Source organism: Nomascus leucogenys, chromosome 22a (assembly GCF_006542625.1).
Source record: "Nomascus leucogenys isolate Asia chromosome 22a, Asia_NLE_v1, whole genome shotgun sequence".
Taxonomy (NCBI): domain Eukaryota; kingdom Metazoa; phylum Chordata; class Mammalia; order Primates; family Hylobatidae; genus Nomascus; species Nomascus leucogenys.
The window spans coordinates 39078624-39098822 of record NC_044402.1 but is presented as its reverse complement, the minus strand read 5'-3'; the positions used below and the strand labels follow the sequence as shown (position 1 = coordinate 39098822).

At 52.3% G+C, this 20199-nt stretch overlaps 1 protein-coding gene across 4 annotated transcripts; it reads right to left on the bottom strand.

Annotated features, from left to right (window-relative positions):
- Positions 1 to 985: 985 nt before the first annotated feature.
- Positions 986 to 7184, bottom strand: RABGGTA (Rab geranylgeranyltransferase subunit alpha). 4 transcript variants are annotated; one of them, XM_003260688.3, is made up of 17 exons: positions 6932 to 7184; positions 6557 to 6613; positions 6281 to 6391; positions 5778 to 5902; positions 5392 to 5579; positions 4930 to 5133; positions 4519 to 4602; positions 4347 to 4429; positions 4157 to 4258; positions 3946 to 4051; positions 3801 to 3852; positions 3542 to 3630; positions 3312 to 3400; positions 3102 to 3218; positions 2218 to 2331; positions 1875 to 1962; positions 986 to 1211 (listed from the first exon to the last, which is right to left on the bottom strand). In XM_003260688.3, the coding sequence occupies exons 2-17, from the start codon at positions 6557 to 6559 to the stop codon at positions 1063 to 1065; spliced, it is 1704 nt and encodes a 567-aa protein (XP_003260736.1). In that variant the 5' UTR covers positions 6560 to 6613; positions 6932 to 7184; the 3' UTR covers positions 986 to 1062. The 4 variants fall into 4 exon arrangements, with proteins under 4 accessions (XP_003260736.1, XP_030660015.1, XP_030660017.1 ...); XM_030804155.1 differs by having other exon boundaries at positions 3801 to 4051; XM_030804157.1 differs by having other exon boundaries at positions 986 to 1203; positions 3801 to 4051.
- Between the last annotated feature and the right edge of the window lie 13015 nt (positions 7185 to 20199).

Genomic DNA, 20199 nt, shown 5'->3' with positions numbered 1-20199 from the left:
ATACGGGAAGGGGCACGGCCCTGGTTGTCCGGATGTGTATGAGCACATGTGGGCCCAGGCAGATCCCAGAGAACCAGGAGGATGCCTTTGTCACACTCTCTCCCTAGCTTTAATCAATCTTTCTCTCCCCACCCAGCCAAGTTTGCGTCACTGCCCTAACCCCTGAGCCAGTCCCCTCCCCCAACCACCACTCAGGACTCTCTAGGTCAGGACAAGGTGTGTATGTGGTATGTGTGGGGGGACACCATGGGAGCAGACACTCAGCTCAGGACCTCAAGGAGCTGAGGCCAGGCCGCTGCCCAACCATTCAAGCAAGAACATGAGTCTAGAATCCTAGACCAAGGGTAGAGACAACTTTGGTTTCAGTGCTGAAGCGCTCTGGCCAAGAACCTTGGGCAAGTCTCAACAGCAGTTTCCTCATCAGTACACTGGGCCTAATAATCTCATCCCTGAGACTCTGTGAGGATCAAATGGTATCAAGTATTCTCAAAGGTACTTCAACCGTAGAGTGCTACTCATGGGGACCGATACTGTTGTTCAGGCAGGGCGGAGCAAGGGCACCCTGGCCCATTCCTGGGAACACGGAGCCCTTGAGCCTCCCCAGCTATGGTGAATGGGGGCCAGGGCAGGGGGAACATCTGGAAGGTGCAGGGGTCATGGGAAAAAAGTGTATGATGCTTCCAGCTGGAGAAACTCACAGCTGCTCTGTAGCTTAGCCAGAACCAGAACCTGATCCCAAGCCCTATTCCTGCTTGGAATCTAGACCCAGTCCCAGCCCCCACCCCAAACCAGAAAGTAAACAAAAGCTCAGCCCTCACCCTGAATTCTGCCCCAAACACTGAAGCCTTGGCTCTCTCTGAGAGGAAACAACAGGATGGCGCAGAAAGAATGAGCTGGCAACACCCCATGTCTTTTCCCTTTCTTTTCCAAAAATAAATAGCTGTAGTGATGAAGGCAGTGGTGCAGTGATAGCAGCGACAACAGCTTGGTAGCCTGAGAGGGCCTCTCCATTCTTTATTCAGTCCCAATAAGTTAAAGGGCAAGGGTAGGGGGCAGGGCCTCTTAGGTGAGGATGCTGCTAACTGAAGGCAGCAGTTCAGCCAGTTGCTCCAAGATGCCCACCGCTTCGCACAGCGGGTTACCCTGCAGGTTGAGAAGGACCAGCCTGGGGCAGGAGGCAAGAGGCTGGAGCACTGCAGGTTGCTGGAGGCCTTGTTCAGGAGAGTCAAGGAAAGCTTGGCAGGTTCCTCCCAATTCATTTGCTCCTGTGTACCCTCAAGAGCTGGGGACTGCTGCCTGGAAGTCTGTTTGATGGGCATCTCATATGCTCCCTGGAGGGAGTCAGGCTCTAGGCAGGGACTGCAAACGCCTGCCCACAGGGTCAGTCAGGAAAGAATGAGCCGCAACACCCCACGCAGGCTGGTGTAGTATCAGGGGAGTGGTGGAGGGTATGATAAGGTGGAAATCTAGCCTGGTCCAAAGAGACATTTACTATTCAGCAATGACCAAGGGCTGCTGAGTGAAAATACCAGTGTAAGGTTGCTCTAACTTCCAATTTTTGAGAGGAATCAGAACTCTAGATGTTTTTTAAAGTATGAAACTTCCTGATTTTCAAAAAACTACATAGACCTGAAGAACAGCTGCAGGCTGCCCATTTGTGCACTCTGACTTGAGGAAGTCCACTCTGCACAACTCCACCAGTGCAGGTCAGTGATAGCCCGACAGCCCCAGGCTCTCCCCCTTCCACTCACACTACAGAGCCCCTGTTTCCTGCCCTGCAAGAGGGTGGCACATACCCTGCCTGCTGTCTGTCCCTTCCCAGGGTGGCACCTCACTTTACCCATTGTCTGAAAGGCACCCAGAAGGAAGGATACGGTTGTTGCACAGTAGCAGCTCCTGCAGCCGGGGTAGGTTGGTGACGCCGTCCAGGGACTCTATGGCATTATCACTGGCCTGCAGCACCTGGGGGCAGGGAGGGCAGGGAGGCAGGACAGGCACCGTCAGCCGGGGATGGTTCAGCAACTGAGGAGCTCAGGGTGACGGGCCCACGGTGCACAGAGGGGCTCACAGGGTCAGGCTGTGTGATGGAGGTGGAAGGCACCCAGTTACCTGTTCGGGGTGGAAGGTCCTGCACATCTTGTAGGATGGGCAAACTTCTGAGGTAGAGGGAGAGGAAAAGAACCACCCATGACAGGGATGGAGACATGGGTACTTTACCTCAAGGCAGCGCAGGGCAGCCAGTGCAGGTGGCAGGGTTCGGAGACGATTGTGTGACAGGTCAAGATGGGTGACCAAGAGCAGCTGTTCCAGATGGCAGAGCACTGTCAGATCCTGGGGGGTGAAGGGAGGAAGGAGGTGATGGGCTTCCCAGGAGACCTGGGAGAAGGTCCTCAGCCAGCATTTATTAGGCACATGCCCTCTATGCCCCACAGGCCCTCAGGGACCCCAGGCAAGGAGAGGATGGAAGCACGTGGGAAGCTGACCTTACAGCCCACAGCAGTACATGACGTGGGACAGTGAGTGCTGCGAGTGGGGTAACCAGTGGGGTGGGTGAGGAGGAGGAGGCCTGGAGTTTGGAGGTACAGGGGCCAGTGGAGGGTGCTGGGTAAACAAAGACTGGTCCCCCATGGGGACTGGTCTTGATGAGGCAGAGATGAGTTTGGCAGGAATGGAGGTGGGCTCTGTGGTGATGTGATAAAACTAATGTGTTGGGAAGGACTAGGAAAAGTGGAGCCTGGACAACTTCTCAGGAATCTCTGGAAAGCATTTGGCCTTCAGGTATTGGGGGTTGCTCCAGGGTGAGATGTGCTGGAATGTGTGGGAGGAGTGGGCTAGGGGTCACTCTGAAGGAAGATGAAGCTGTGATCAGCCTGGGGAAGAAACAGCACAAGGAGGTCCTAGTGACTCGGGATTTGAAAGTGAGTGGCAAGAAGAATGGGCTGAGTGACAGAAAGGCCTGGAAGAGGAGCAAGCTGGCAGGCAGGGATGAACTCTATCTTGATTGGAAGTCCACAAAGGCACCTGAGACTGGGGGCAAAGTCAGGGACGTGGGGAGGCCAGAGGGATGAGGGCCAGGGGAAGGCGTGCATGGCAGCCCATACCTTGTGAGCCAGGTGCAGCACACGCACCTCGGCATACTCCATCTTGAGCACGCTATTCTCTAGCAAGAACTTGCTGCGCAGGTCATCCAGATACGCTGCCCGCATGGGGTCCACGGCCTGGAGTGGATGGGGTGGGCAGGGTATGCATGTCAGCTGCCTGCCTCCTGCCTGCTGGGCCTCCCCCTGGCCTGTTCTGCAGGCACAACTTGCCTTGAGGGTCTGGAAGTACTGCAGGGTCTCTTTCTCATACAGCAGGGGGTCCAGTGCCCGCATCAGCAGGATGATGGTAAGCAGGCACCCTGAGGAGAGGGCAGGGAAAAGGAGGGTTTCTCCTCCGCTCCCATCCTCCTGAGGCCTTCCTGCTATCCTCTAAGGGCCACACTGGAAAGGGGTTTCCTCAGCGGGCTCTGGGAGCAGACTCTCACGGAATGGGGCCTCACATTTATTCTCAGGCTCCAGCTCCTGCAGCTCCTTACAGGATTCCAGCTCAGACTGCAGCACTGTGGACTTCTCCACTGACAGCTCACACCTGAGGGTGGGCAGGGTGGGGAGGTGTTGAGGCCCACAGCCCTGAAGCACTGGTCAACATCCCCAGTATCTAGACTGAAACAGCTCCTTGACGCCCCAGCCTCCTGCCCTGACTGCCTGATGCCCAGAGTCCAGAGCCCCTCTCCTTGTTTTGTGCTTCCCTATCACCACCTGAATAGCTGCTCGTCCATGGTGGAGTCCCGGCACCAGCCCTCCTGGCGGCCTGGGGAAAGAGTAGGTGGTTGGAGGGTGCACCCTTGAGAGGAAAAGAGTGATGGGGGCTGCTGCAAGGGGTGGAGGCTGCAGGTTCTATCACCTTTTAAAAGCACGCATTCTTTCTGGACATCGCCTGCTGTCCAAATGACACGAAATGTATGTTGGGGCAACTGGTCGTTGAGGGAGGCAGCAGGCAGGTCACAGAGCTGGGAGTACTGGGTCAAGGAAATGCCCTGGCCTAACCACTTTTTTGACTGTCCCACCCAGCCCTGCCCCAGACCCCCACTTCTGCCCCACCAATCCTGGGATACCCAGACATGGCTGGGCCGGTTCCTGCCATCTGGGGTCCTCCACTCCACAATCAGGGGAGAATCATCAACCATGAGCAGCAAGATCTCCGTCCTGGAGCCCACCTGGCACAAAGGACAAAGAAAGACTTCAGCCCCATCAGCACCAACCCCACAATCCCACAGTGCTCTTGACAAAAGCTGCAGGACTCACTAGGAGGGGCCGAGAGAAGGAGACAGTCAGACAGGCCTCGTCCCGGCTCACATGCAGGCAGCGCAGTGCATCCTGGGGGTCAGCTGCGGGGGAGACACAGTGTCAGATTTCCTTAAACCCTCTCCCATTCCTACTAAGCCCTAAACACCCAGCCCCTTTCCTCATTGCTCACCTCGGCCTAGGAGCCAACGGTGATAAAACCAGGCACTCTGGTCATTGGGGTCAGTGAAGAAGGCATTCTGCACCAGCTCCAGCTCTGTGGGGTTCCAGGAGGCATGGGGCTGTGGTCAGGACACCGGTGAGCTCCTGGCCACTCCAACACCCTACCCTCTCCTTGGAGTACTTCCAGCCCCCAGTCTCACTTATATGCTGTCCTTGCACAGGGGCTACGTATGTCAGTTTTATCTTCCCCATCAGCCACTTGAGCTCCCTGCAGCCAGGGACTGCTTCTTAGGCACCCCTGGAGCCAGGCATGAAGTAGGTGCTCAATAAACCTGAGTGACAGGTTCAGGAACAGGATCAGGCATGGGGGCTGGAAGGGTGGCACTGCAGAGTCCTCCCGAACATCCCTGACCCTGCTTACCTTTGAGCAGCACATCCTCAGGGAGGCGCCCCTGTGGTCCAGAATCCGGCTGGGGGTGCAGCTGGGGCAAGAGACAGGAGCGGTAATGCCAGGACGAGTAGTTGGAGAAGTTTCGGGTGATGAGGCTGTCAGTGAAGGCTAGCTCTTCTGCAGGGGGCACGGCTGCCTGTGTGGCCACAAACCGCCGATAGTCCCAGCAGTGAACTGGAGGGGAGAGGTGACAGCATATCTTAGAGGCAGGGCAAAAGGAGCTACCTGACTGGGACCCCTAGAGCCCCTCAGAGAACCCCTAGAAACACCTCAGTGCACTCCACAGAGGATGCATTTGGCTCCAACATCCCTTTCAGCACCAGCTCGGTGGACCCATCCTGGATATCCCTCCCCATTCTGGGCCTTACTGAGGCCCCAGTACCAGAATGTGGGCAGGTGAGGGCTGTGGGGACAGAATCTGCAGGCACATACAGTTCCGCTCATCCACCTCCAGGAAACGGGCACAGAGCTCCAGCTCTCGGGTCCAGTTGGGCTCAGGCAAGCGGCCTAGCAGCCAGCATCGGTGGTGCCAGGTACCATAAGACTTGGGGTTCACCCGCAGGCAGCTCTCCAGGAAGCCCAGTTCTGCCTTCACCAGAGCAGCCAACTCTTCAGGAGACCTGTACCCAGAAGGGAAGTGGGGGGGGGGGTCAGGGCTCTTCTACAGTCAACCTCAGCTCACCCCTCACTTTCTGCACCCAGCCCCCTACTGTCCTCCATCTATGCCACTGGCTGCCCCATTTCTCCTCCACCCATAGACCCAGGCAGTGCAGGTGCAGGGCCAGGGCAGTCTTCTGAGATCTTGAATCCCTACACACTTCTGAGTCTCCAGCTGCTGGAGCACCTCTCGTCGGCAGTTCCAGAGGGTGGCAAAATCAGGGTTGGCTCCCAGAATCTGGCTTGTCAGTTCCAGCACTGACTCATCCAGCTCACCAGCCTGGCGCTGAGAAGATAGGTGGCAGGGTCAGAGATCATATCAGTTTCCCACTACAGGACTAAATAACGTAAACTTAAAACCATCCAATATTCTGTGAATCCCACATTATACAACAGGTACTATGAACCATGCTTTATGGCCTTACAGGTATTCTCTCATTTAATCTTCACAACAGCCTTATGCAGTACGTGCAATTATTAGCCCCATTTTACAGATGCGCAAACTGAGGCCCAAAGAGATTCAGCAACTTGCCCAAAGTCATACAGTTATAAGTGAGAGAACCCAGAATTGGATCTAGGCAGTCTGACTCTAGGGACCAGCTCTTGGCCTCTGTACTATATTAAGGGAGCTACTTGGGGTCGGGGCTACCTCTGAGGGCCCCACCTTCTGGAATACGGCCTGGGTGGCTGACTGGTAGAGCTTCAGCTTCTGCTCTCGCTCTAGCCTTTTGGCCTCCGCCTGCTCTTCTGACGTCTTCACCTTCAGGCGTCCGTGCTACAAGGATGAACGGGTTGGAAGAGTGCAAGTTGCCTTGCAGGAGCTGACCTGCAAAAACCCCACACTGTGGAGCCCTAGGTTCATACGGGGCAACCATGGCACGGCCACTGGGGGTGAGGGCGCGGGCCTGCAGAGGTGAAGGGCTGGGCTCAGGGTTCTCACCATGGTGCCGGCTCAGGGTTCAAGACAGGGGAAGGGTCCAGTGGTAGCCCTTGAAGTCTGAGGAAAGAAGTGTCAATCACGTAGCCCCGCCCCTGCTAGCTCCGCCCACAGCTGTGTCCCGGAAGCGGCAAGCGTGCCTGGGCAGAGACCCCCAGAGTGTAAAGAGGTCCTGGGACAGGCTTTGCACGTTCAACAAGAGGCGAGCACCCGGACTAGGACTTCCATCCGTGTGGCCCTTCCTATGGCCCGATTCGCCCAGGCCAGAGCGCAAGCCGGGGCACCTGGGCGTTGGGGACCACTCTGCGCCACAAAGGTTGCCGCTACCCGCCCGTCCCACGGCTCCCGGGCACCCCCGCCCCCCGCGGGCGGACCCACCTGCGCTGGGAGGAGGCGCGGGGGACGCGGAGCTGCGGCGCCCGCCACAGAGCCCAGGCGCTGGCTAGAGCGGCGCCACGTCCCGGCTCATCGAAACGCAGCGCACTCTGCAGGCTTGGGGAGGGACTTGCGGCGGAAGAGGCCGGCTCGGAGGCGCGTGCGCGGGGTCTGTGCGCTCGCTTTCCGGAAACGCCTCGTACCTGTTAGCCACTTGGTGTGTACGAGTGCGCGCGGGCGACTGTAGCGTGCGTGTGAAATGGGGGGAGGACCATGCCAGTTGGTAACTCAAAGTGCAGTGTAGTTAGTGGAAGAGGTTTCTCCAACAGCCGGAAACCCGCACCTTCACTACTCCACTGACCTCACCCTGGCCACACCGACAGCCTTCTAGATGTCAAATCTAACAGGTGGAGTTTCCTGCCATTTTCTCTAACCTCTGAAGCATTTGATGCTACCTACTTCTTTATACTTGACACCCCATTCTGGCTTCTCCTCCTGCACCTCTGCCTCTCTCATCTGTTCACCTCCACCCCTAAATGTTGGTGATCTCCAGGGCCCTTTCCTCACCCACTTTTCACTTCACACACTGTTCCTGGGAGAATGTTTAAATCTAAGCCTTCAACTGCTTCGAGTTGGAGCTCCTCAGAGCTGTTTTGGCCCACAAATCTGGCATTACACTTTCTGTGGGTGAGTTCATCCACACTCATTGTTTTAATTACTACCTGTAAATTGATGACACCCAAATTTATATCTCCAGCCCAGATGTCTTGCAAACTTAAATAACAATAAATAATATACATGCACATACATATTCAGACACCTGTTGGATATCACCTGGTGTCCCAGAGACACCTCAAACTCCAAAAGCCAAAAGGTGTAAGTTATCTCTCATCCATTCTGTCTAAACATTGGCCTTTATGTTTTCTATTGTAGTGAATGGCACTATTTCCTCCTCACTTCTTAAACTCGCTTAAATACTCTGTCTCTTCCCACTGCCACTAGGAGTTCAAACTCCGAATTTCTTCTCCAGATTGTTGAAAGTCTTTTCAGTGTTCTCCACCTCACCCCTTGTTATCAGTCCATCCTCTGTGCTGCTGAATCCATTTTTCTAAAATGCAGATTTTATGTCATATCTCTGCCTAAAAGCGCTGAGTGGCTCCTTTTCAGGATAGAATTGTAATCTCTCAGCTTAGCACATCAGACCTATTGGCATTTGGGCTCTGCCTACTCTCTGGCTGTATGTCCTGCCTGACCCTGCCAAAAACTCTTCATGACAGCCTACAGAAATACTTGCAGTTTCCTAAATACGTTAGCCTGTTCCCTCTTGACTCTCCTTTCTTCACACTCCTCCTTTGCCACAGTAATTCCTGTTTATCTTTAAGATTTAACTTTTTGAACTCCACAGAACAAAGAAAGAAAATGTAACTGAAGTGGCACCTCGAGGAAGTTCTCTAAAATGCCCCAGTCTGATTTGATAGACCTTCATATGTACTTTCAAAGACTGTGATTTTTTCCCTGTGCCTGCTGTAAGGAAGGTTTTCTGGTGGAGCCTTCATGAGGTTCAGGGTGGCTAGTGAGTGTGTGTGTACCACACCTACACGTGTGTGATGTCTTTGTGAATAGTGTGTCCATGTGGCATGTGTGTGTTTATAACTCACACCTGGGTAAGAAGGTAGTGCTTTAAATTTTTTTTTTTTTTTTTTTTTTTTGAGACAGGGTCTCACTCTGTCGCCCAGGCAGGAGTGCAGTGGCACGATCTCTACTTATTGCAACCTCTGCCTCCTGGTTCAAGCGATTCTCCTGCCTCAGCCTCTCGAGTAGCTGGGACTACAGGCATGCACCACCACACCCAACTTATTTTTGTATTTTTAAAAGAGACAGGGTTTCACCATGTTGGCCAGGCTGGTCTCAAACTCCTGACCTCAGGTGATCTGCCCACCTTGGCCTCCCAGAGTGCTGGGATTACAGGTGTGAGCCACCATGCCCGGCCAGTGCTTTAAATCTTTATATATCCTTCACACCTCTCTCAGCCCCTGGAAATGTATGTAAAGTGTCCATTATATACTTGTCCTTTCCTAGATCCTATAACAAATTCTCGAGGAAAAGAGACATTTTTCCTATCCCTGTGTAGTCCCAGTGAGGAAAAAGTTAAACCATTTATTGGTTCTCTTTGTGCCAGCCACTGTGACGGGAGTTTTGCATATATATAAGGGATGTGCACACACACAGAATTACAGGTAGGAGGCAGTAAGCAGAGTGATTAAGAACATGGATGCTGGAGCCAAACTGCCTGGCTACAAATCCTAGCTTTGCCACTTACTTGTCCCAATGTGACCTGGGGCAAGTTACTCAACTTCTGTGTTGAGTTTCCTCTGTGTCTCAATTTCTTCAACAGTAACATAGGAAAAATATTATCTAGCTGCTGCAGTTGAAGTTAATCTGTTGAAGTTAAGCTGAAATAAAAGAATCTATGTAAAGTGCTTAGAATAGTATCTATACTAAGTAAGGCCTCAGTATAGTAATAGGAAACTGAGGCTCAGAAAGATTAAGTAACTTGTTGAGGGCCACCCATGTAATAAGTGGCCAAATGGGACCTGTGTCTACTCTGGTCCAGCCTTCCCACCTCACCACCAGCTTTTTTTTGTTGTTGGTCACCTCCTTCTCTAGCTTCCTGCTCTGTGCACACTCACAGTCGCAACCAGATACTTGGGAACACAGATGCCCTCAAGTGCAGATTTGCCAGGTACAGCCTTGCATCATAGTCACTAATCACATTGTGATTAGCAATCTTGAAACTGAGAAGGTTGAGTCAAGCAGGCTTAAGAGAGGAAGTGAGTCTCATGAAAAAATCTGCATCAGAGAAGGCAGGGCCTGGGTTTTGGAAAGAGTGGGCAGGAAGGGTATTTCAGGTATGTAATATGACGTGAAGGTGGGGGAGAGAAAGCCAAACAAACTTAGCTGGCTGGCAGAGAGAGGCTGAGCCAGGTGCCTTTGGAGATAAGAGCAGTGGAACTGATGATAAGCCTCTTGCTTGAAGGTAAAAGGAGCTGTCAGGAGTCATATTTGGCCTCCTATGTGGGATAAGTGGGAACCATGCAGGTGTCTGAGAGCCACAATCTTTTTTTTTTTTTTTTTTTTTTTTTTGAGACGGATCTCGTTCTGTCACCCACGCTAGAGTGCAGTGGTGTGGTGTCTGCTCACTGCCAGCTCCGCCTCCCGGGTTCACGCCATTCTCCTGCCTTAGCCTCCTGAGTAGCTGGGACTACAGGTGCCTGCTACCATGCCCAGCTAATTTTTTATATTTTTAGTAGAGACGGGGTTTCACCTTGTTAGCCAGGATGGTCTTGGTCTCCTGACCTCGTGATCTGCCTGCCTTGGCCTCCCAACGAGCTAGGATTACAGGCGTGAGCCACTATGTCTGGCTTTTTTTTTTTTTTTTTTTTTTTTGAGACAAATTTCGCTCTTGTTGCCCAGGCTGGAATGATGCAATGGCACGATCTTGGCTCACTGCAACCTCTGCCTCCCGGGTTCAAGCGATTCTCCTGCCTCAGCCTCCCGAGTAGCTGGAATTACAGGCATGCGCCACCATGCCCAGCTAATTTTGGATTTTAAGTAGAGACAGGGTTTCTCCATGTTGGTCAGGCTGGTCTTGAACTCCCGACCTCAGGTGAGCTGCCTGCCTCGGCCTCCCAAAGTGCTGGGATTATAGGCGTGAGCCACCGTGCCCTGAAAGCCACAATCTAAATGATGTTTGAAGAAGAGATTTTTACTGCCTTCTATGTATAGAAAGAAACAAACAATAATTGAGTATCAACAGAGCCCCAGACATCTTATTTACTGCACTCACTACCTGTATGAAATAGGTATTATTATCCATATTTTACAATTAAGCAACAGGGAATACAGTTTCTTGTCCAAAGTCACATATCTTCGAGATTCAGAATTGAGTCGGCTGTGTAGGTGAGAGTGACCATTGCCAGAGGCCTGAACCTGAGTTTCTTGAGACCTGAAACCCTGGCGTCTTTCCACCCCTGCCAATTCATTCTCTACGCGTGCTCCCAACATACATACACAGAAGCACACACACGTAGTCACTTATAATGGCTCCAGGACTCTGAGCCCGTCACAGACCAGAGATAGTCTGAAGGGAGAAAAGGGGGCCACGAGCCCTGGGTCAGGGCCCTGGGTCAAAGCTTGTCTAGAAGCCATGGTCTGAAGGCAGGGGGAGCAAGTGCAAGACAGGTAATGGAGCTATCGCCGGGCCATGTGCAGTGTGTGGTAGTGTGTGCATTCAGTCCCTTGATGTTCAGCATCAGTGCTGGGCCTCACAGCATGTTGGGTGCCAGGGATCCAGTAGTGGACCAAAAAGACAAGTCTGTCTTCCAGAGCTTACAGTGGGGTGTAGCACTGTCCAACAGAACTTTCTGTGACAATGAAAGTGTTTGGTATCTGTGTCATCTAACACGGTTGACAGTAGCCCCATGCAACTACTAAGCACTTGAAATGTGCCTAGTGCAATTGAGGAACAGAATTTTTCGTTTTGTTTCATTTTAATTAACTTAAAAATTTTTTTTGGCCAAGGGCCAGCTGTAGTGCTGTAGTCCCAGCACTTTGGGAGGCCGAGGCAGGTGGATCACTTGTGGTCAGGAGTTGCAGACCAGCCTGTCCAACATAGTGAAATGCCATCTCTACTAAAAATACAAAAATTAGCTGGGCGTGGTGGTATGCGCCTGTAGTCCCAGCTACGTGGGAGGCTGAGGCAGGAGAATCGTTTGAGCCTAGGAGGTGGAGGTTGCAGTGAGCTGAGGTCGTGCCACTGCACTCTAGCCTGGGAAACAGAGCAAGACTCAGTCTCAAAAAAAAAAAAAAAAAAAAAAAAAGTAGGTGGGACTACAGGCACACACCCAGCTAATTTTTAAAAATTAGCCCATGCCTGGGAAATTAAAAAAAAATTATTTTTAGAGACAGGATCTTTCTATATTGCCCAGGCTGGTCTCCAACTCCTGGCCTCCAAGCAATCATCCTGCCTCAGTCTCCCAAAGTGCTGGGACTACAGGCATGAGCCACCGCACCTGACCTAATTTAAATGTAAATAACTGCATGGGGCTAGCGGCTAGTATTGGACAGAGCAGGTCTCTTGGGTGAGACATGTAAGATGGAGTAGGACAGGGGCCCATGAGGGCCCAGAGAAGGGGCACCTCACCCAGACTCAGGTTAAGAGGAACTTGTTTTAGATCTGGTGATTGTAATGATTTACATTTTTTTTCTGTTTAACTTTTGATGCTTATTCTATTCTTCTATAAAGCTTGTCACTGAGGCATAACGTATTATACTGAAAGTGCACAAATCACAGATGTGCAGCTCTGATCCTCCTATTTTAAAACTCTCCCAGACACAAGTATGGGTAAAAGGTTTAGTGGGGGACGGGAGACACAGAATGGAGGTAAATGTGGGGAAGGAGGTTAGAAAACCCCCTCTTCAGGGATGATCTGGCAGAACCTAGAATCCACAGCAGTGTCCCTGTGGCTGTGGGTGGGCAGTGGGCATTGAGAATGAGGATGGAGAAGGACTATTTCTGAGGACCAATAGGCAGGATTTGGTAGCAGGTGAGACTAAGATGCAGGGACGAAGGGAACTTGGAGGAAGGCTTGCAGCTGTAAAGCTGAGGACTTGAGAATTTGTGGTGTCCACAGAGGTCCTAGAACATGGGCGTGGGGAGGGATGGTTGTGTGAGAAGAGGAAGGGCTACTTCTCACATGTTTGGTTTTGATGTGGAGATGTCCTGAGGCAGCAAGAAATCCTTGCCTGGAGAGAGGCTGAGAGGTCAAGGCAGAAGAAGTCAGCGTGGGTTTCAGGTGTGCGCAGGTAGTAATTACACTCAGCAGAGAATGGGTGCTCTGGGGAGAGGGGAGGTGAGGGAACCCACAAACAAGCTTTGGTAGAGCGTGGTGAGGGCTGGGCTGAGGGTGTGGGGTGGAGAAGCCTCAGTGGAGGGCAAAAGAAGAAATGGACAACGAAGAGAGGAGAACTTCTGTGCTCTTGAAGCCATAATTAATGAGAAATTGTAATGACTGAATACTTTATCACCATGATGGCAAGAAACTGAACCTCTGCCCGAGGCCACACAGCCAGAAGCGATAAAGCCTGGCCTCATGCTCAGGCTGATTCCAGAAGACGCCTTCTTGCTGGCTTTCCCTCCAGCCTCGCCCACCATGCTTTGCTGGAGCCGGCCAGGGCCAGGAGTGTGGGAGAAGGGTGGAAGGAGGCGTCCAGAGACCTCTGGGAAGCTGGGGTGGGGGTGCTGGATGCTGGCCTTGTGGGGAAGGGGGGCCAGCAAGGGGAGGCAACTCAGGCCAGATGGTCTGGATCTCGTCTTGGGACCCAGAGGAAATCAAATATTGGGAAATCTGAGTCCCAGCACAAGTTGGGGTCAAGAAAATGAAAGGGGAAGAGCAGCGCTGGGTGCCTGCCACGTGTCAATGATAGCAGAGTTGAAGCTTCCCCGTGGCACAAGCAGAAGTGCCCAATTCTTATCTCTTGCAACAGGGACCTTCCTCTGCCCCCAGCTTCCTGATTCTTTATAACTCTGACCATCACAGAGCAGAACGTCATAGCGAGACAGGGCTTGACGGATCCCCAGAAGCCCAGAGATACTCAGTGAAGTCACATATCCAGAGGTGGGGCCAGTGAAGTCACATACCTGGAGGTGGGGCCAGGTTTGGAAACTGGATTTTCAAATGACTATCTTAGTGCGTTTGCACCCATCCGCTCTATCTTAGGATATGTTGAGCAACAAAATGGTGAACTGTGGGTGTGCTGGTAGGATAGTAGTTATGGTTGTAACGAGTAGGACATCCATCACCAAATAATATGAATTAATGTGTTTTTGTCAACCTGGAGGGAGGTCCCTAGTGATGGCACTTTTTCAGTGACATGGAATGAGCACAGATGCCACTCTCATAATCAAAGGTCACTTGCACATAATTGGGAGGAATACTGGATGATGGCATCTGGTGAGATTGTTGGGCCAGATTTGTCACGTGGTATTGAATAGGGACAGAATTACAGTCTGGTTCTTTGGTCTTCAGATAATCAGTTGCACAAGAGTGAGATACATGAGGGGTGGAATAACAATAGTATATGAAGACAGGAGGACTCTGGCTGATAAGGGATTGGAAAGAATTGACTGATGTGCTTGCCAAAAGCACTAACATGACTTTGGGATGCACTAAGAGAGCTTTAGTACCCAGAACAATGGGGCTCATAGGCCCCAGACTCTGTGAGAGTCAAACCCTGTTAGGAGTGTGTGGCCCATTTTGAGAGGGACAGAGACAAACTGTAGAGTCCAGAGGTAGAAATCAGGATGGTGAGAAGAGCCCATGACCACAGGGAGGACATGAAGATACTGAACTGGGAGAGAAGATTCAAGGGGCAGATGATAGCGGTCTTTCAACTCCTGGAATAGAAACGGAATTGATTCTGCGTATCTTGAGAGCAAAGACCAAAGACCAGAGAGTGGATGTAGATCCTTTATGAGGAAGGACTTTCTAATAATTAAAGCTAATTATTCTACCAAAGGTAGATTGGGCCTCAATGAGAGGTGAGAGGCATTCAAGCACATGTTGGTCAACCACTTTGTGAGAATGTAGTAGTGGACATTCAGAGACCAGAGTCTCTCCACGCTGAAGTTCTGAAAGATTCTGATCTGTGGGATGGAGCAGGGGACTAGAGTAACTCAGAGCCCAAGAAGATCCTCTCCACTGCCCATTTCCCCCAACTGCCCATTCCTTGGACACTTGGTTTGAATGCTTGCATTCTTTCTCTTCTCCCTGCTCCCCAGTTCCTTCTGAGTCAGGCTGGAGAAATTCCTTGATGGCCTGTGGGGGTTGCCATGTGCCTGTAGCACACTTCCTGGCTGGGGAAGAAGACGGAACAGGTTAGCCAGTGAGAAGGGAGGGCAGGTCCCCAAGGCTGCCCTAAAAGACAGAAGGGCCCCAGAGGGAAAGTCCCCACAAGAGCATTCTAACTCTCCCAGGGTGTGGTGGGTACTGACTCAGGTTGGCGTCTCTTGGGGAAGAGTTGAAGGAAAAGCAACCAAGAAATGGTGCTGAAAAGCTGGAAAAACTTCTTGAGCCAGCCAGAACTGAAGCCTCTGTGACAGGAGCCAGGCACTGCATGGTGACTGGTGATGATAATGACATGTTGGCTAAAAATTGCCCAGAGCACTGGTGGAGGTGGGAATGTAGCCAAGAAGCTCACTGCCTGGCAAGGCTGCTGCCCAACTGCAGGCGGCACCATCACATTCGGTTTTGGGCATATATGATGTGAGTGGTACCAGGAGGCAGAAGCCCTGACGTTCTATGTCAAGTGAGAAGCAGAAGCTGTGAAACAAAGTGAGACTGTGGGTCCTGGGGAAGGATGGGATGCTGTCGCCGGTAGATGAACACAGGGGACTAAGGACATATTCTTCTAGGGGAGGAAAGAGGAACTGCTCCTTTTGGGGGAGGACTCAGGCCTCACCCTTTCCCTGTCCCATTCATCCGTCGAACAAATACTGACTGAGGGCCCTCTGTGCCTGATCTGCGCTAGGGTGGGGGCTACGACAGTGAGCAGTGCACAGACACAGTCCCTGTCTCATGGAGCATACAGGCTAGCTCTGGGCTGTTTAATCGAACTTTCTGGATGATGGAAATAATCACATAAGCAGGAGAAGGACAACTCTTGTCAACTGCTCTGCCTTTTTAGAGAGGCATATGGTGCTGGGTGAGCACCTGATGGGGAGCTGCCCTGTCTGGGAATGGGGGTGGGCTTCCTAGAGGAAGTGAGTGGGAGCGGGGGGCTGTAGGTGAGCAGAAGCCCTGGCTTGGAGCTCGGTCAAGTGCCTCTTCTGTTCCTCTCAGCACCAGGTCCTGTGGTGCCTGCATTGTAGCTCATCCTGTGGGTGCAGCGCCCCACTTCTGCTCCTGCTGTGAACTACCTACCCAAGGGGACTCATTTGACTGCATTTCCTCTCACCTAGCAAGGTGCCTGCACCATGGTGGTTGCTCAACTAATGTTAACATAATTTAGCCAGTCAATTATCAACCAACAATTATTAAGCACCAGTACAGCTCAATATACAGCGGTGACCAAGACAGACAAGGTCCCTGCTGTCATAGGGCTTACATTATAGTTGGGAAGAGAGTCCCTGTAGGAGCAAATACACACCAAAGACAATTTCAGGGAATCTAAGTGCCCCTAAGGGAAATGAAACAGGGTATTGAGACTAGTTGGGAAAGAATAAATGAATGAATAAATGGTGAGCCATGGAGGCACCCACCCACTGGGCTGGGGTGGGAGATGAGGAGGAGGAGTTGGGGATCTTAGAGCCCGGGGCAGGGAGCTTGGTCAGGGGTGGCTGCACTCCAGGCTGTAGGGCCAGGCCTCGCAGCACCAGGAGGGAGTGGACAGGGAGTGGTTCCGAAGCTCAGAATTCAGTGTAAAGGAGAATGCCTGGAACTGCTGACAGGAGCAATGCTGTGTTCCTGAGTCCCTTGTGGGCCCAATCATGACTCAGGCTTGAGCTCTGTGCCTGGCAAAGAACACTGAGGGGAAGAGGGGCAGGGAGGACCTGGAGTAGCCCCACAGAGGCATCCAAGGCTCCCACTGCTGGCAGCCCTGTTGGGAAATTCTCTCAGGTCCCTGAGCAGGGGTTTTGAGGCTGAGGTGTGGTGTATGGGGCTGAGGCCAAGGACTGATGCATACTAGGGATCAATGAGTCCTCAGAGGGTCAGTCCTGGGATACAGACACTGCCATGGCTGGCCCAGCATACCTCCCCCCCCGGGGAGGAAGGGTGGAGCCCTCACCAGTGGGTCTCACTGGGCCTGTGAGTTCAGCCACACTCTGGGTTCGCCCTAGGTACTGTGCAGTTCTGTGCTGAAGGTTTCAAAGTTTCTGTGCATGGGGAAGGAGACAGCAGGGGAATGGGGGATGAAGGTTCCAAGACCTAATCCCTAACTTTGGGAAGGAGTCATCCTTATCCAGGAAATGGATGAAGACATCTGTGGCTCTAACACTAGTCAAGAGCCAAGTGAATTTCATAGTAAGAGGTTCCCTGGAAGTGGGCAAAGCAAGGGTAGAAGACGCCAGGAGAAACTTGTAGGAGGTTGAGATGGGCCTGGCTGGATGAATTCTGGCAGGCAAAATGGGGTTGGGGGATGGGTAAAAGAAGAATGAGCGGTAATCCAGAGATCAGAACAGCTGGAGCAAAGGTGCAGAGGAAAGGGAGTGTGGTCAAGTTTAGGGAAGAGTAAGGCTCAATGTGGCCAAGAGGAACTTAGGCTGGGTGAGCTTGGGAAAGCTTTCACCATTCTGCCCAGTCCCCAGCCCTTCCTCTACCCAAAGTAGAAGGCCTCCAAAGTCAAAACCAAACCAGAGGCCAGGCACAGTGGCTCACGCCTGTAATCCCAGCACTTTGGGAGGCCAAGGTGGGTGGATCACTTGAGGCCAGGAGCTTGAGACCAGCCTGGGAAACCCCGTCTCTATTAAAAATACAAAAATTAGCCCGGCATGGTGTAATTCCATGCTACTGGGGAGGCTGAGACAGGAGAATTGCTTGAACCCAGGAGGCGGAGGTTGTAGTGAGCCGAGATAGCGCCACTGCACTCCAGCCTGGGCGACAGAGTGAGACTCTGTCTCAAAAACCAAACCAAACAAAACAAAACCAGATACAAGAAAGCAGAAGCAGCATGATGCAGGGAAAGAGCTCACACTTTTATACAGAGTTATACAGATTTGGTCGAATCCAGACTGTTGCTGTAAAGACTTGCAATCCTGGATAAGTTACTTAGAATTTCTGAGCCTCAGTTTCCTCAGCTGTAAAAGAGTACTTACCTCATGTGGCAGATGAAAAGCGTAGGGCCTAGGTAGAGTGTTTGGGCGTTGCGGGTGCCCAATAAACCTGAATTCTCTCAGCCCCTACAATAACACAGGTCTCTGATGATAGGGTGTTAATGTGACAGTGAAGGGCCAAAGCCAAGGCACCTTTGCTCTCTCTTGCATGAGGCCCTCCAGGGATGCTCAGGCTGTGTCTGTTCTGGCTTTGCTCATTTCTTCTGGAACTGCCTCTTAATGAGGAGGTAGCCAAGACCTCCTTACTCACCAATATGGGGCATGTGGGTTGGTACTTGCTAATAGAAATTGCACAAAACCGGGCCCACTTCCTCCCTTTGCCTACTTCCCAACATTCCTCATGGGCTCCTCCATTCTCAAGGGTCTACGGAAGAGTCCTCATGTCCTCCAGATTCACCACTATCAAGTTAAGCACAAGCAACTTCCAGTTCCTCTCCACTGCTGGCATTTAAGTCCAGGTGGCTGGTGATCCCTTGGCCTTGCTTCAAGCTGAGCCTGAGCCTGCACCTGGACTCTGGCTGAGGAAACTATTTGCCCCCACAGCTGGCCGACTGCTAAGTTCCCCGGGAGGCTTGGAGCAGAGGGCAGTGGGCAGCAGCATCCCACTGAGAATTGCAGAACTCTCAGCACATGACAACTCTGTCCAAACCTCTGAACTAAGAGACTTGACCAGACTCTAGATCGGCTTTTAGCAGCACAAGGCTGTATCCCTAGGATGGCCCCAGCCCCTCTTAAAGTGCTGGCTTGAGAAAGCTCAGTGCTGCCAGAAGAATTTATTATTTGTTCTAGCTAACACCTGATGATAGGCCCCTGACCTCACTTTCTTAGAACATTTGGCTCAAAATGGCTTGCCATTGTAAATATGTATCTCTTGCAACTCAGGAGCATCAGGTCTTCCTTTAAAATATAGTCATCAAGGCCAGGCATGGTGGCTTACGCCTGTAATCCCAGCATTTTGGGAGTCTGAGGCGGGCGGATCACTTGAGGCCAGGAGTTCAAGACCAGCTTGGGCAACATACCAAAACTCTGTCTCTACTAAAAATACAGAAAAAAAACTTAACCAGGCGTGGTTGCACATTCCGATAGTCCCAGCTACTCAGGGGGCTGAGGTGGGAGGATCGCTTGAGCTGGGGAGGTACAGGTTGCAGTGAGCCGAGATCGCACCACCCACTGAACTCCAGCTCATGCTACAGAGTGAGACCCTGCCTCAATAAATAAATAAATAAATAAGGGACAGAGCCCTAACTTAGGTACATGCCAGCCAGAGACAGAGAGACAGCTGGCCTCATTCCATTCACTCTGAGGCTTTGCTAACCCCCTGCCTCCTCCCTTTACAGCTCCCAGATCACCTGTGCACAAATCAGAATGGAGCTCAGCTCTTTCCCCTACTGTCAGTAGTTACTGAATAAAGCCTGCTTCCACTGCTTTAACTAACATCTGCTATTTCTCTTCGATACCACCTGCAGAAGACCCAGCCCGTGCTCCTCCTTAGCCCCTGCTCGGTCCTGAGGTGACTCCTGCCTCATCTGCTGCTCAACATGGGGCCCATCAGCCTGGTTAAACCAGCAGCCATGGGGCTCTGAGGAGGACCCCTAGGCCAGAGCACCCATGGGCACGTGTGTTGGGGGGAACTGAGTGGAGTGTCAGGCAGGGAGTCAGGACACACTGAGGGGGCAAGGATGCCCTTGGTTGCCTGCAGGCAGGAGCTGAGACAGAGGTGAGGCTTGGCAGAGAAAGGCAGGGATAAGAATGTTCTGTCACCCCCTAGGAAGGTAAAACCTGGATGAAACGAGAGTTGTGTCCAGCCTAGGGAGGTGCCTGGCTGTGGCGACCCCTCCCGCTCCTTTGAGTCCCCACCCTGGGTCTTGCCATTGTTGCCTAATGTTTTCATGATGCCAACTGGAAGCACTTTGAGAGCTGGACCTTTGTCTCATAAGGCTTGCCTGTACCCATCCACCCTGCCCCGCCCAGTGCTGAGCACACAGGAGGCTGCACAAACACCAGCTGACCAGGAGATGGAGGGTTAAAGAGGGGATTAGAGCACAGGGGCCAGTGAAGACAGGCAGGTGATAGGGCTGAGGGGTCGGGAGGAACAGTGCAAGGAGGGGAAGCCTGAGAAGGTGGGGGCAGTAGGGCCCAGGGGAGTGCGCTTGGTGGAGAGGGTGGGCCAAACTAGGAGGGGAAGACCAGGGACTGGAGGTGATGGGGAGGGGCTGCGGCAAAGGACTTCTGAGGTCGTGGGTGGGGCTCTCCCCAGGGATGGGGAGGCCAAAAGCCTAAGGGACCAGATGCCTCAGCGACAGTGCCAAGGCCTTTGGCGTGGGTGGTAGGAGACAGATGCCTCAGAGACAGGGCCAAGGCCTTTGGCGGTCGTGGGTGG